Source organism: Macrobrachium nipponense, chromosome 12 (genome assembly GCF_015104395.2).
Source record: "Macrobrachium nipponense isolate FS-2020 chromosome 12, ASM1510439v2, whole genome shotgun sequence".
Taxonomy (NCBI): Eukaryota; Metazoa; Arthropoda; class Malacostraca; order Decapoda; family Palaemonidae; genus Macrobrachium; species Macrobrachium nipponense.
The window spans coordinates 60,109,093-60,124,046 of record NC_087205.1 but is presented as its reverse complement, the minus strand read 5'-3'; the positions used below and the strand labels follow the sequence as shown (position 1 = coordinate 60,124,046).

At 34.6% G+C, this 14,954-nt stretch overlaps 1 protein-coding gene across 1 annotated transcript; it reads right to left on the bottom strand.

Annotated features, from left to right (window-relative positions):
• Positions 1–858: 858 nt before the first annotated feature.
• Positions 859–2,421, bottom strand: LOC135224820 (KRAB-A domain-containing protein 2-like). Its single transcript, XM_064264142.1, has one exon. The coding sequence runs from the start codon at positions 2,419–2,421 to the stop codon at positions 859–861; it is 1,563 nt and encodes a 520-aa protein (XP_064120212.1).
• Positions 2,422–14,954: the final 12,533 nt, after the last annotated feature.

Below are 14,954 nucleotides of genomic sequence, written 5' to 3'. Positions count from 1 at the left end.
AAAATCTTAATTTATCACCTGGTTTGTATAAATTAGATCCTTTTATCTTACATGACATGAAACGTCAATACAAAATGGATAATGTTATCCATTAACTATCATATAGTATACGCTTGTTAATATATACTGATGTTATGCTGTTTCAAATGGATGTATTACCTCGTTAGATATTTTGGTATTTTTCATTTGTTCAACTGCTATTCTTGTTTTGTTGTAATATTACTGCTGAATAGTTTGTAGCTCAAACTATTAGTTTTTGGTAACTGTATGTTTAAAAATTTTAGGCCTTTCTTGGCTACATGCACTGTAAAATTTGTCTCTTTCCTTAATAAACGCTCCAAGAAGAGGTCCATTGGAGGACGAAACTGTTGGGCATTTTCTGACACATACCTTTTCCATTTTCCTATGTGGAATACAACGGAATTACTATATCTTCGTGCCTAAGAAGATTACCAGTACTATATATATATATATATATATATATATATATATATATATATATATATATATATATATATATATATATATATATATGTGTGTGTGTGTGTGTGTGTGTTACGCAAAATGTGGATAATTGCCAAATGTGTACATTTTGCGAGAAAGTTGCAAAATGTACACATTTGGAAATTGCGCTTGCCAAATGTAGATAATTATCCACATATGGCAAAATTTCGCCATTTAAAAAAAAAAAAAAAAAAAACAAAAAAAAAAAAAAAAAACAACGGCATTTTGCCTATTGTACACAATAGGCAGAATGAAATAAGAATCAAAGAGAATTAGTATTTATTGTTCAAACTAAAATTAGTATTTATTAGCATTTATTGTTCAAATTAAAAGGGATTGACACTACTTTAACACTTAAATATTGCTACAAGAACGACCAGGGTGGCAACGAGAGTTACATTTTAACAGCTTATTTGTGCAGGAGCATCTGGAAGTTGTGCAATTTGTTTTACAGGCACACTTCACATACCCTTGGCCTCCTGTGTACCTGGTAACAGCAGTTCTCAAAGCCATTTCAACGTCGGGAACCTCATCTGGGGTGAGGAGCTTCTCCTTAACGGGGTCCATGTCAGCTGCCGTGTACCGGGTGGTTATGCGTCCTTCTCTGCAGCCTACCTGGTACAGGTCCTCGTCTCTCTGCATTACCACAACCAGGAGGTTCCTGCTGTCACTCGGCCCACGATCAAACTCGGGAACTTTCAGCGTCGCGTTGTCACCCACTTGTAGGGCACTTATGAGGTGTTTCGCTCTCCTTGTCATTCTAAGTGCGGTTTTTTCTTGGCCGGCTGCAGCCAGTTGCCGAGCTTCAGCGAATTGCGGCGCCTCTTCTCCATCTCGTTCCTCTTCTCCTTCCTGTTCTTCCTCTCCTTCTTGTTCCTCTTCATCAGCCGCCCCTTCAGCTTCATTTTGGAGGATGGTGTCTAAATATTCTTCAGTTCTTATATTGCCGAGCATATTAGGTGGAATAACAGTGGATGCTAGGCCTACCTTGGGTTTGATCCCGAACATGACTTTAAACGGACTTGTTTTTATGGTTTCATGTTCCGAAATGTTTATTTGCCACTGGACAAAGTGGACCCAAACGCTCCACTTGCTGGACTTGTTTTCGTGCATCCAAATTTTTAATTTGTCTTGAATGACTCCATTCAATCTTTCAACTGGACCTTGGCTTTGTGGGTGGCGCGGCCGACCAGTGACGAGCTTAAGTTCATGCCAGAGCGTAGACAACTCTGATATAACGGCATTCACAAACTCTCTCCCGTTATCCGAGTGCAGGATAACGGGAGAGCCAATGGTCAAAAATATTGGGAGAAGCGTGTTAGCAACCTCCTCAGCTCGTTTTGATGTAAGGGGCCGCAGCACACAAAACTTGCTGAAATGGTTGATGAAGGTCAGAATATATTTAAATTCCCCATCAGGTAATGTTTGAAAATTGATCAAGTCAATTTGGCATCGAGAAAAAATAGTCTCGCTTCTAACAGGTTTCACCACCAGACCTTTATGTACTCTACGTTTTTTCTTCTCTTGACACTCCATGCAAAAACTTATGAACATCTGGCAGGACTGCATAGTCAAATTAGCCCACTTCTTTTGTCCTTCTTTGAAAGTTTTCTTTTCACCGCCATGACCTACAGCTGAATGCGCGACCGAAATGGCCTGATGAACTTCCTCAAAGCACACTATAAACTTAAATTCAGTTTCCAATCCTTTACGCTTCCGAATAAGTCGGTCATCGTCACCAACTCTGAGAATTTCGAATCTTCTTTTCATATTATAGTCATCGCTGGTTTTAGGCCCTTCCTTTTCAATTTTAAGCAGCTGTGCACGTTTCTCTTTTCGAGGAATGACCACATTGTCATTCTTAGACTGTAATAAGTTGTCCAACTTCTGCTCAAACTGCTCTTTAAAGTCCGACATGCCACTTGTGAGTTGGTAGGACAGACCTCTGTAGTAGCAGGGAAGATGAGGGTTTAACTGCCCTCCTCTTTGCCCAACTGCACGATTTCAGCTCGTAAACAAGAAGTGTTTCATATTAGTCTTAGTCTGAGAATTTCGAATCTTCTGCTCAAACTGCTCTTTAAAGTCCGACATGCCACTGGAACAAAAAAAATCTGTTAACATTTGGCAAAATACTGTTGCAAAATCATGTTAACATTTGGCAAAATGTCCTTGCAAAAAGTAGAAAAACTGCCAAATATGTACATTTTGCAATCAATTTTGCCTATTGTGCACAATCGGCACCAAGCGCTGCAAATTGTACACAATAGGCAAAATTAATTGCAAAATTTACACATTTGGCAATTATCCACATTTTGCGTTTATATATATATATATATATATATATATATATATATATATATATATATATATATATATATATATATATATATATATATTATATATATAATGGAACTGGTGAGCAAGTGTTTCCCAGAAATGAATTTCCGACTAACATCGTGACCGGACCCGATCTTTCAAATGACAGGCCAGGGCACTACCAATTAACCTAAACTTGTTATAAAAGAAGTTGGAACCTAAGTGCTCTTCTACTAGGAGGTTTATATCCCGGGCAGACTACCGTCTAACATGCCAACGAGTTTCACCTAACTTCCGGACTCAAGAGTGAGTCATCTGATAGCATTTCATTCGAATTATAATATGATAATATATATATATGCATATATATATATATACATATATATATATATATATATATATATATATATATATATATATATATATATATATATATATATATATATATCTATATATATATCTACTCTATATGTATACGTGCTGATGTGTCCATAAACATGATCTTCCAATATTCCTTTGTTTCACAGATGGAACAGGGCATCTCGTTCCTTGTCCAATTTACTTTGGCTTAAAAATATAAGCTAATGAGTGATTAACTTTTATAATGACACGTCCAAGACATATATAAACAAAATTTTTAACACTGTCATGCAACATACGAGTATGTAAGTGAGTAAGAAATACCATTTTCGGTGTAAATATGAATGCAAGGTTGTTATAATAAACACAATATTCACTTACATATATATAAAGTCTGCATACGGCACTTCGAGAATACCAAAGTATACCTGACTGAGAAAGTAGTGCATTTGCGTTATTAGGAAAATAAGGAATATCCCAATTAATAACAGCGCCTCATGCAATTTTTTTCTCTTCTATTGGAATAAAAAAAAATAAAAACAACAATAATTCCACTGTCACCTTTAACAAAAGAGTTTGAAGACCGGTTTTAAATCTACCTAATAAAGGAAAATGAAATATAACAAGAATCTTTCTGACAACATTTGACTATCTATCTAACTTTAATAATGAACGAAAATAAACTGGATTTTTTTTTATTTCACTTTTCAGATTATCGATTTACTTTAAAGTTTTCAATCATGCATTATAATTTTCTCGTGGAATAAACTACCATAACATTCCTAGCTAATCTCTGACAGCGCACGGTGTTTATGTTATTTATTGTTAATCTCTCTCTCTCTCTCTCTCTCTCTCTCTCTCTCTCTCTCTCTCTCTCTCCGGCTAACATGCCAAGGAATTTCAATCTTCCTTAATCTGACGTAAGACCTTCCCCTCATAACCTGCTTATGAGAGTCATTGTCAAGCACAACGTCCTCCCATTCATCTCCGTCAGATGACAGAAAATGACCACTTGTGCTTTAAAGGGACGTCTTCCCAAAGATGTTTATTTACTTAATCACTCGGGACTCATTTCCTTCGCATAAATTCGTTCTGCAACGTAATCATCAGACCTGGATGTCGCTACCTCAGAAAAAAAAAATGTCCTCTGCAGTAAGGAATCGTAATTATGCAAGACTTCTAAACGACAGTATCTTAAGTTAACTCGTTCACCATATAATAATTTTCTAGGGCCTATATTGGTTTCTGATGAAATACTTTATAACCATTGTACACTAATACATCAATCATACGTTTGTATGACTAATTTAAACGGTACGTATTTCATATTGTGATAAAAATGAACAAACTAAATTGCCTAGCTTTTTGTAAGACAATGCAGGGCAAAAAGTTGCGGATATTACATCTTTTTACTTTATAATAACAGGAGACACCAAACGCCATTGCATCATACACCAGTGGACGAGGAGATTTAACTGAAATAAAGATTAAGTTAATGAAGAAGTTGCAGACGGATTAATCACCACCGAAATTTCAAAACGATGTTCAAATCATCATCAAGTAAAATATTGGAAGTTAATCTCAGGAAAACAAGAATCCTTAGAATTTAGATCAAAATGCACTGGATGGCTTTTTATATACAAGACAGGGAGCAAGTGTCCTTCAGTAGGCGTATGGAATTAAGATTATTTAAGATGCAGAGTTTACTGGAGAGAGAACGAGACCGCGCCGTTTGTTATTTGGCAAATGTTAATGATAAAGTTATAGTCAGGGACAGTTGGTCGTTATGTCTAGAATTTAGGGGTGAATCAAGGTTTTGGCCTATCTTTTAAACGCTGATTTTGAGAGAGAGAGAGAGAGAGAGAGAGAGAGAGAGAGAGAGAGAGAGAGAGAGAGAGAGAGATGAATAACTTTGACATTACACGAGGAATTAGTACAATAAATATTTCTCAGTCAGTTGATACTATTTTATAACATTTTCAGCAATTCGTTTTAGTTTCCTGTAAAAGAAAACTATTAGGATGGGTTTTGTCTGTCCGTCCGCGCTTTTTCTGTCCGCCCTCGGATCTTATAAACTACTGATGTTAGAGGGCTGTAAATTGGTATGTTCATCATCCACCCCCCAATCATCAAATATACCAAATTGAAGTCCTGTAGCCTCAGTACTTTTGATTTTTATTGAAGGTCAATTTTAGCTATGATCTTGCGTCTGGCACCACTATAGGTGCCAACAACACAGGCCACCATTGGGCCGTGGCTGTCTTTTTTATAGGTCGTGGCTGAGAGTTTTATGCAGCATTATATACTGCACAGAAAACTCGATTGCGCCGAAGAAACTTATGCACATTTTTTACTTGTTTATTATAGTCGTTCACTGTATAAAGGAAAAGCTTTATACCTGCTTAACAGAGGCGGTTGGCCAGCCATGTGAGGTTCCTTCCTGAAATTTCAAATCCTACAGAAATCAAAGGACTCTCGTGATTTTTCCAGACTGATCACCTATACGAGTTAATCATTTTTCAACGAGAAAACTATACGTACTACGTCAGCTAAATTCAAATATTTTTGTCCAAAAGCATATAAAAGTATTACCTACCTAACATTGAAATATTAATGCCAAAAACATGGAGAAACGAATGTAGCTGCGCTTTCTCTTAAGTCCAATAGGTTAATCATTAAAAATGATCCTGTTAAGACTGAAAGCTTTGCAAAGTTTAATAGTGATTTGACTCTGAAAAACCGAAAAGAGAAATCACGCTCTGTTTCCAAACACAGGTAAATCTGAAAAATATGTTTATTTTCCCTCAGTGTTTACTCGTCGTCTAAAAAAGATGATTCCACTCTCCTCCTGCCTTGATTACACCAACGATTGTTCTGTAATTACCGGTGCTGTGCCTTTGATTACGTTTGGATTTTAATTACTAGAAATGTAGTGGGAAATGAAGAAAATCTAAATATTTAAACCACTACTTTACAACAATAAATTCTCTTTCCGACAGTTTGTCAATATTCTTCGCCCACTTACGTTGGTTAGCTTGGAGGCTACATACCCGCTAGCAAAGGGATTCCTGTGGTATGAAAATGTTAAGACTTATAAGCCAATATTACGGCAGATGTACAACAGAGCAGATACTAAAAAAAAATTGAATCGTTAAATTCGGCTCATGGTCTTAATTAACTTCTGAATATTTTATTTGGCGTTTAAAATCATAGAGAAAAAGATGGCATCAAAATAATAGGCGCCTTATTCTCTTGGCCTTTTTTTGCATTCATATTGCTAAAAATTCTAGGTACTTCAACATACATACTAATCAACCCGATTCCTGTAGTACTGACCTGGGACAAAATGCAGTTAACAATAAGTTAGTATTTTTATTATTTAGCTTTAAAGCCTCATCCTTTTGCAGTTATCTTGTTTCAGATCAGGAAACATTTCATTACGTTTACTAATTGCTAAACATCCTCAGGTTGCATAGAAAAACACGTGATAAATTTTGTATATGTTTGTGTATAATTTTCCTACTTGGACACGTATGCAACTCTAGTAATGGTCAACCACTGATAAATTCTCTTAGCACTACATTATAATGTTGAAGGAATAGATTCATCTTCGTTGCGGAGAGGGTGGAATGGATGGATAAGGCCTCATGCAATTTGATCTGGTGGAAAAAATCTGTATCCAAGATAAAAATTACAATCCTTTCAATTGAAGTAAAACGACCTTTTTTTTAATCTTAGAACACCGGTTTTAACTGAGATATAATAGTCAACTAATTTATATTATAATCTTCAAATGATTGTATGACAAAATTTTTAATCAGGAGTATAATATCTTTTAATTTAAAGTAGATTCGCTGAAAAAGAAAAAAGTAAGAGGAAAATCATTGCCTTTTTTAAACTCTTCATTTTTAATAACGAAAGAGTTCCCAGTGAAGAGTCGAACTAAGACTGAAAAAGCTCTACAGTTAGAAATTTATGTCTGAAAAGACTGAGAAAGTTTGCCACTTCCACCATCAATAAATATACTTTCGGGATCACGGCAGCGTCGCCGTCTGTTTTGGAGGATGTGACGTCGCGTCTGTATTTTCAGCGTTGAGGAGTCATAACCCCGTAATGTCTTCCAGTAGGAAATTGGATTCCTTTATTGTATTGCTTCGGATAGGCAAACGAAAAAAACACTACAGTGTCTCTATCTTTCCATTTACTGCTGAAGAAGACTTGTTCAATTGAATGAGGCACGTGGACAGTTCATAATTTTCATTTGTTTTTAAGTTTTATGTCGGTTTTGAGATATATCCTATGTTAGTATTAAAACAGGGTTTGTACTGTAAGACATTTTATTGTGAAACAGTGATATTAATCTTTCTTACTTAAAATAAAATAATATGAGAGATGATGAACTGATTTGATACGGCATTTAAGAGTGACTTTTTTGTAGAAAATAGATAGAGTGAATAATCTCCAAATTAACGTGTTGTTTCCTAGTTTATTTTTCTTGCGAAAGAAAATTGTAACCGTAACTCGTTTTCTGAAGGAAGGTTTTCCTTGCTCATCCTATCGCAACAAAACAACTGTCAAATTACCTTGACCAAATACGTACCATTCTAAGGAGGAGTAAATACTAGCAGCTTCAAAGCTTCCAGGATCTCTTCACCTTTCAAAGTACGTCTCTAGCAACCACCCATTCTGAAGAGGCGAAAACATTGTATTTTCTTCTCGACCCAGTGACAACTTCCATTGATCACCTGATACTAAACTATTTAGTTGCCAACTGAAGCAATAATTTAATGTCGGCTGAGTGATGCAGCAACCATTCACTCAAGTTGATACCTCAGTATCTCGAAATGGCGAACTAGCTGATACATACCGTTAGAAATAACATTAAGATGCTGGTGATTTTTCGCACTAATAAAAGACAAATGGTTAACGATTTGAAAGAAACTATCAATTATTCTCTGTGGTTCTGAATTATTAAGTGTGAATTATGAAGAGTTAGGGCAATTAGATAGATAAAAATAAATACAGCCGTAACCATATACACACGTGAATATACTTCAAAATAACTATAAAAAACAATAATAATTTGTAAAAGCATCGGATCACGATAATGGAAGAGTCAATGGCACAATATTGTGTTTTGAATAACCACTAGAGTTTTTTTTTAAAAGTTATGTTATTTCATTTGTTTACCTACTTAGATGAAAGGAGAGTTTTGTGAGCAACTCAAATGGATTCTAAGTTAGCATATATTCATTTATATAAAAGAGTCTAACCAATTGCTGTATGATTATCATTATCTTATGCGATAGTTTTCGTTTAAATATTCTTATGTTTGTTATGTAGTACAAGTAATCATAAAAAAAGTATGAAGAAAGAAATGTCAATCTAATGGAAATTCGTCACCTGTGGAATGAAGTGATCAGAGGTCACTGAGGATTGGCTTCTAAAGTGTATAAGAAATGCCAGATGATTTGTTGTCATCAAAGCATTTTATTCAATTTTCGAAATATAACTATGAAACTAAAGATAATAAAGAGACCTTTTATAAAAAGGTCTCGCATAACCTCCTTAAAATCGTTACCATTTTCTACGGATTTGTATATGTCACAGAGATAAATTCCTCCGCTCAAAGACATTGGGAACATGAGGTAAACTACAATGGAAAATAAAACTTCGTTTATTACACGATATGTCTTCAGCATAGAGACCGAAAACCTATTAAAAACGTCCGGATTAATGAAATGAAGACTTCCAACAATACAGAGCTGTGAGAGAGGAAAAATATCGACGTTTTCCTCCTTCTGTCTGCTGCAACGCAATAAAAGAAGCCGATTTTCTACCCCGAAGCATTAAGTATTGACATTGACAGGATTTTTCTCCCTTTTCTTGCACAAATTTGTCCAACATTTCCTACTCTTTCTTTTTATTGCTTTTACGTAACACATAATGGTTGTCTCTTTTTTTAGGTGAGCAGGGAAAAACAATTATTGTTTATTGTCATTTTTATTTTTTATTTTTTCCAGAATCTATACGACAATATTTTTTTTATAGAATTAGGAAATTGTGACTGTGTTTACCGGATATAGTGATTATATCATCATATATATTATGGTTATTTTGTCTTTCTTCGTGCATTTTCAAACGCTAAAGCAACTTCCCTTCCATCCGCTTTTGATTCTCCTTATATACAATGCTTCTAGAAATGTGAATTCAACGTAATACCGGTTAGCACATATGACTCATTATTTTTTAATAATAACATAGGCGCTGAGGCTGGTCAGTATATACAGGAAGCAGGAAGACAAACAAGAGATATCAGTATGTTGTGAGCACATAAGTGTTGCAAAGTGATGACCAATGGTGATCGCTTATAAGGAACACTGATGTTAACGCCCGTGTTACTTTTTGCTCAGTATGTTAATTCAATACGAAACAATAATTGGATGTCTTCTTCCTATTTCCGTACACCAAAAGAAAGAAGATTTTATAACTTTTCCTATTTGGAAAGTATTTGTTTCATATTCTTTCTTTATGAGTCTAAATTTCACAAGACGGTGGTAAGAACAGCAATGCTGTATGGTACGGAAACAGCAAGCATGAGAAAGACAGAGCAGAAGAAGATGGATGTGGCAGAAATGAGAATGCTTAGGTGGATGTCTGGGGTGACAAGAGAGGATAGGATCAGAAATGACTACATAAGGGGGTCGACTAAGGTGATGGAAGTATCAAAGAAAGTGCAGGAGGGGAGGCTGAGATGTTATGGACACCTGTTGAGGAGAGATGAGGATCACGCTGGGAGACATACTATGGGGGTGGAAGTGCAAGGAAGAAGAAGAAGGGGGAGACCAAGAAAGAGATGGAAGGACTGTGTGAGAGGAGACTTACATGAGAAGGGAATTGATGAGGCAGAAGCACAGGATATAAATAGATGGAAACGGCTCATCCGAAACGGCGACCCCATATAAAAATGGGAACAAGCTGGGAAGAAGAAGATTCTTTCTTTATGAGTCTCTAAATTTCTATAACCTATGGATGGAAATAATACCTCTCTCGGACATTTTTTTTTTTATTCCAAAGAGCAAATTTCTTCAAAAATTAACCTTTCAGTGAAAAAGAATGTTTATCATTTAAATCTTAAAAGTGCAAAAACGGGAATATAACTTTACATAATCATGAATTACTTCATTGTTTGATATCACGGTTTCCAAATGAGTCAGCCATCTTTTTAAACATTCGTGTTAATTGGGGCAAACGCAGGTCCTAATCCACTGACATTACGAAAACGTTTTGCTTCATGCCTCATGAACTATCAGACCTAAATTGAATCACCTAATGAAAGAAAAGAAAGCGAATGATCGAACGAGACAAATAAAATTGATTTTTGACAATGCATACTGAGACATTGTTAAGTAGTCCTTACATACTAGTGATGTGAACACTAGATTTGAAAATGTCCAAATAATGGATAACCCTTAGCCCTTGATACGGAAATATTCATTATGTAATCAATAAGTAATTATCAATGAGTGAGTAATGAGGAGTTCAGTCTCCGTTCAATTTTTAATCTTGTTTGGATCAATAATGAACAACACTGATTACATATCCAATCGTTACCTGCCACCAAAAAAAAGTGATTGAGATCTAATGATACGTCATTTTTATAGACGTATCTTTCAACCTGTTACCCGATCAGTGAGAAGCATAAAAATATTTGCGTTTGAGACTGTAATCTAGTCTATTACTTCAAAGGAATATACATACAGAAATGAATGAAATGTGGTAATAAAGTTCACAACGAAGACGGTAACACTTGCATGATTTTTACCGTCTAATTAAAAAAAAGAAAAAAAAAAAGAATACTCTTAGTCGGATCGATTTGCTGCTACGAGCAATTTGCTATTTTGAAACCAGAGAAAAAAGACAAGAGCTATTCTCCACTCATTTAGAACTGGCGCGAGATAAAATACGAACTAGAGGGAATACTTCTCTCTTATCCGAGAATAAAACCTGAGGTAAATAGCGTTATTTGAAAACTCGTGATAATGACGTTGAATTCCCCTCTCATGAAGGATGATTTACATATTTAGCATTCTGACTTAATCATAATTATTCTAAGTATATTTTTATTTGTCTTACCTTCTACTAGTATAAGTTGCGTCCTGGCAAATAACGTTTGCAGTACTTGTTATATATATATATATATATATATATATATATATATATATATATATATATATATGTATATATTATATATATATATATATATATATATATATATATATATATATATATATACATATATATATATATATATATATATATATATATATATATATATATATATTATATACACATATATATATATATATATATATATATATATATATATATATATATATACTATAGTAATTTTACAACCAGCATATTTTTGTTTTGAAACTTTTTCTTCCCTAAATAACGTTGCCTTTGCTATTAAGAAGATAAAGAGCTTTCTTTCCAAAAAGGATTTCATATATCTAAGTAGATATGACGAATGCATCTCACTATTATTAATCTTATTTTGAGTTTTCCGTTTTATTTTAAATCTACTTTCCAGGCAAAAATCTAAATACATGCTTGGGTCAAAATTAGTTATGAAATGAGGTTTCTGCTCTAAAATTTTCGAGATACTCGCAGATATAAGAGATAGCATTGTTTATACATTTTGATTGGTATGGTTCATCATTGAACTGAACCTTTTTCTATTTTCCACAAGTCAAAATCATTTTGAATGTCCGTGCAGAACTTCGAAAATTCAGACAAACGTAATGTACAAAACCGCGAGAAAGGGCAGATGACGATTCGTTCTGGCGAAAAGTAAATTTATGGCTGTCCTTAATTAGAAAGCTTTTTGCAAGGGAAATCGGTCCACAGTCTAGTAAAACACTCATGATTTTGTATCAACTGTATTATTTTTCTTGCTCCAACAGACTTCGGTAAAACAATACAGTCCTTCAATAATTATGTGTATGTATAAATACATACACATATACAGGGTGTAACACAAGTTTATGCAAATATTTCGAAAAACTAAAGAAAAGGTCATTCTGAGTAGAAAATGTTCTATACACATATACATTTTAAGGCTTCTTATGTCGGTGAGGTGAAGTTTTAAAATAACTGTTATCATTAAAAGGCCAAGTAGGACGGGATGTGGGAATACGCACGGCTATGGGGACGAGGACAGGGGGAAGAAGCTGATCACCAGTGTTGCCAAAGTGCGGAGAAACGACCAAAAGTGCGGAGAAGATTCGAGGGGGAGTCATTGAATGCAGAGCTGAGGTCTGCACTCCTCACGTATGCGGCGCTGTAGGTCCGCATATATATTTATGCTTTTAAAACTTTTTTTCCATCAATGAAAAATGATTGAAATTATATGATATTTTTGAAAGTACTAATATTTTTGAAAAATTAACCATTTCACTAGTCTCGAGTGTTCACGCGCCATTATCAAATACGATCATGCGATTGTTCAATTAAGAACTGATTTTGACAACAGCATATGACGTAACCCAAACGTGATGTTTTAAAATGCATTCATTCTTTAGGTCCAGCAATCTTCAATTTGCGTTTGTAATTTTATATTATATACTATATAGTATATATATATAATATATAATATATATAACTATAATATTAATATAATAGGTATATATATATATATCTATATATAATATATATATATATATATTATATTATATACATATAGTTTAGTAAAATTTAATTAATTTGTGAATTAATCTCAGGGTGAAGGCTGACTTACATTATTGTAACTTAGTCATGTTTAATGAGTTTTTATTTTATTTATTTATTTATTTATTTTGAGAAAACAACGGCAAATATGCATTAGGCAATTGCATTAGTTGAAGTGATTTAACTGATTATAACCGAATAAGTTTCGATATAAGTATGCTAGGAAGTGGAAATTAACACTACACATCCCGGTGCGGAGCTATAATTTCTCGGCGATGTGCGGACTTTGCGGTAACCCTGGTCCGGCATCGCATTACAGACGACAGGCCCCACTGGGCATGTTCCCCCCCCCCGGTGCTACACCCAGACGCGATTGCAGTTGGCCATTGCCTTCAATACGTGTCTTCACACTATGCGATTGTTTCCTGCATATAAGTGCGACAGCAGTAGACTTCCACAGTTCCACTGCTTCTGGTGATCGGGTGCATTGGGTATTGAAAACATTTGAGGGATATAAATAGTGTTATTCCCGTTGCTGAATAACCACTTGTTCCATGCAACGAAAAAACACCATACAATAATAATAACAATAGTGTTATTCGTAAATAAGAAAGAACTACAGGTATGGATTGCTTAAGTATAAACTACTGAGAAATTATTTACTAAATGATTTGCTGTTTTTTTCATTAAGGTTACATTTACGTTTTGATACTGAAATTATTAGAAGGTTATCGGCAGATTATTGATATAAAAGAGGACTAAAAGCTTTTGATTTCGATATATATGATTTTTTTAGAAGTTTTATAGTTAACACTTACGTTGTTTTACTCTTACATTGATTAATTGAAAACAGAGGATTAATGGAGTTTTTTATAAATCAAAGAAAAGATTTGTTTTTAATATGGATTTTTTTATATCAAAGTAAAAGATTTGTTTTTATATAGATATATCAGTTTATACTTTTGATAAATAGAGATGTTTCAGCTAACACTAGTTGTTTTCATTTCTCCTTTTTAATTTCTATATGGAAAAGCAAATTTACAAGGAAAGGTCCATATTATTTCCTCTTACTTGATGGTAACTGCCAGTTGTTGTGCTGGCGAAATATCATCTCTGAATGTCGTATTTCTTTTAGCGATTCTGGTCATGCAGATGTGACAAGAGTTCCTCAAAGGTTGTTTTAGACATTCTGAAGTAATTGCAAAATTTATCATCATCTCTCTTCAGCTCCTCGAAAATTGTGACAAATGCACCGTACAAGTGCCTTTGTGTATTCAAAGGGTGTACCGAGTGAATTCTAGGTTTTCTCTTCTTTTTTCTCAAATGTAATAAATAAAGACAATTTTCTCTTCCTGTACGTATATGTAGTCACCACCACAGGCTGCGAGCAGACTGCAAGCGCTTGTCAAAAATTGGGTACTTTGTGCGGCAGTCGGACAAATGTACGATTTGCGCAATTTTGTGTCGCATTTAGATCCGGCACCGCAATCGAATCTTGGTGCGACTAGAATCGCATAGTGTGAAAGGGCCCGATTCAGCAGCAGAGGGAAAGAACTATTGTGCGCGACAGTACCATGTATGGCTTATCTAATCCATGGAGATGGGTAGAGATGTTTAGTGCCGGAACCACTAAAACAATTTTAGCTGCTCCATTTATTGATGAACTGTGCTGATTGCTCGTAAAAAGATTCTTGAAAAGTCTGTTGTTATTGTTAGATTGAACGTACGACTGCCTGTACTTTATGCACATTTTCAAAGTAATATAAAGTAATTTACAATTTACACTAAAGACACAAGTTAAAGTTCGGTAAAGAGACTTCGTTTCTGGGGAATTGCTTTCTCGTTGTAACAGCCTATTAACGAACGAATAATGAGACCACAGGAGCTCGAAATGATTTTGTTTGAATTAGTATTTCTTATTAGGCTTCCATCATGCAGACGATCTAAAAAGTCACATTTGAAGTTATTTTACATGGTGTTTTCTATACTTCGTTCATTGTTTACCTTGGCGCGTTCGTTTCAACTTTGTGCCATCTGATTGG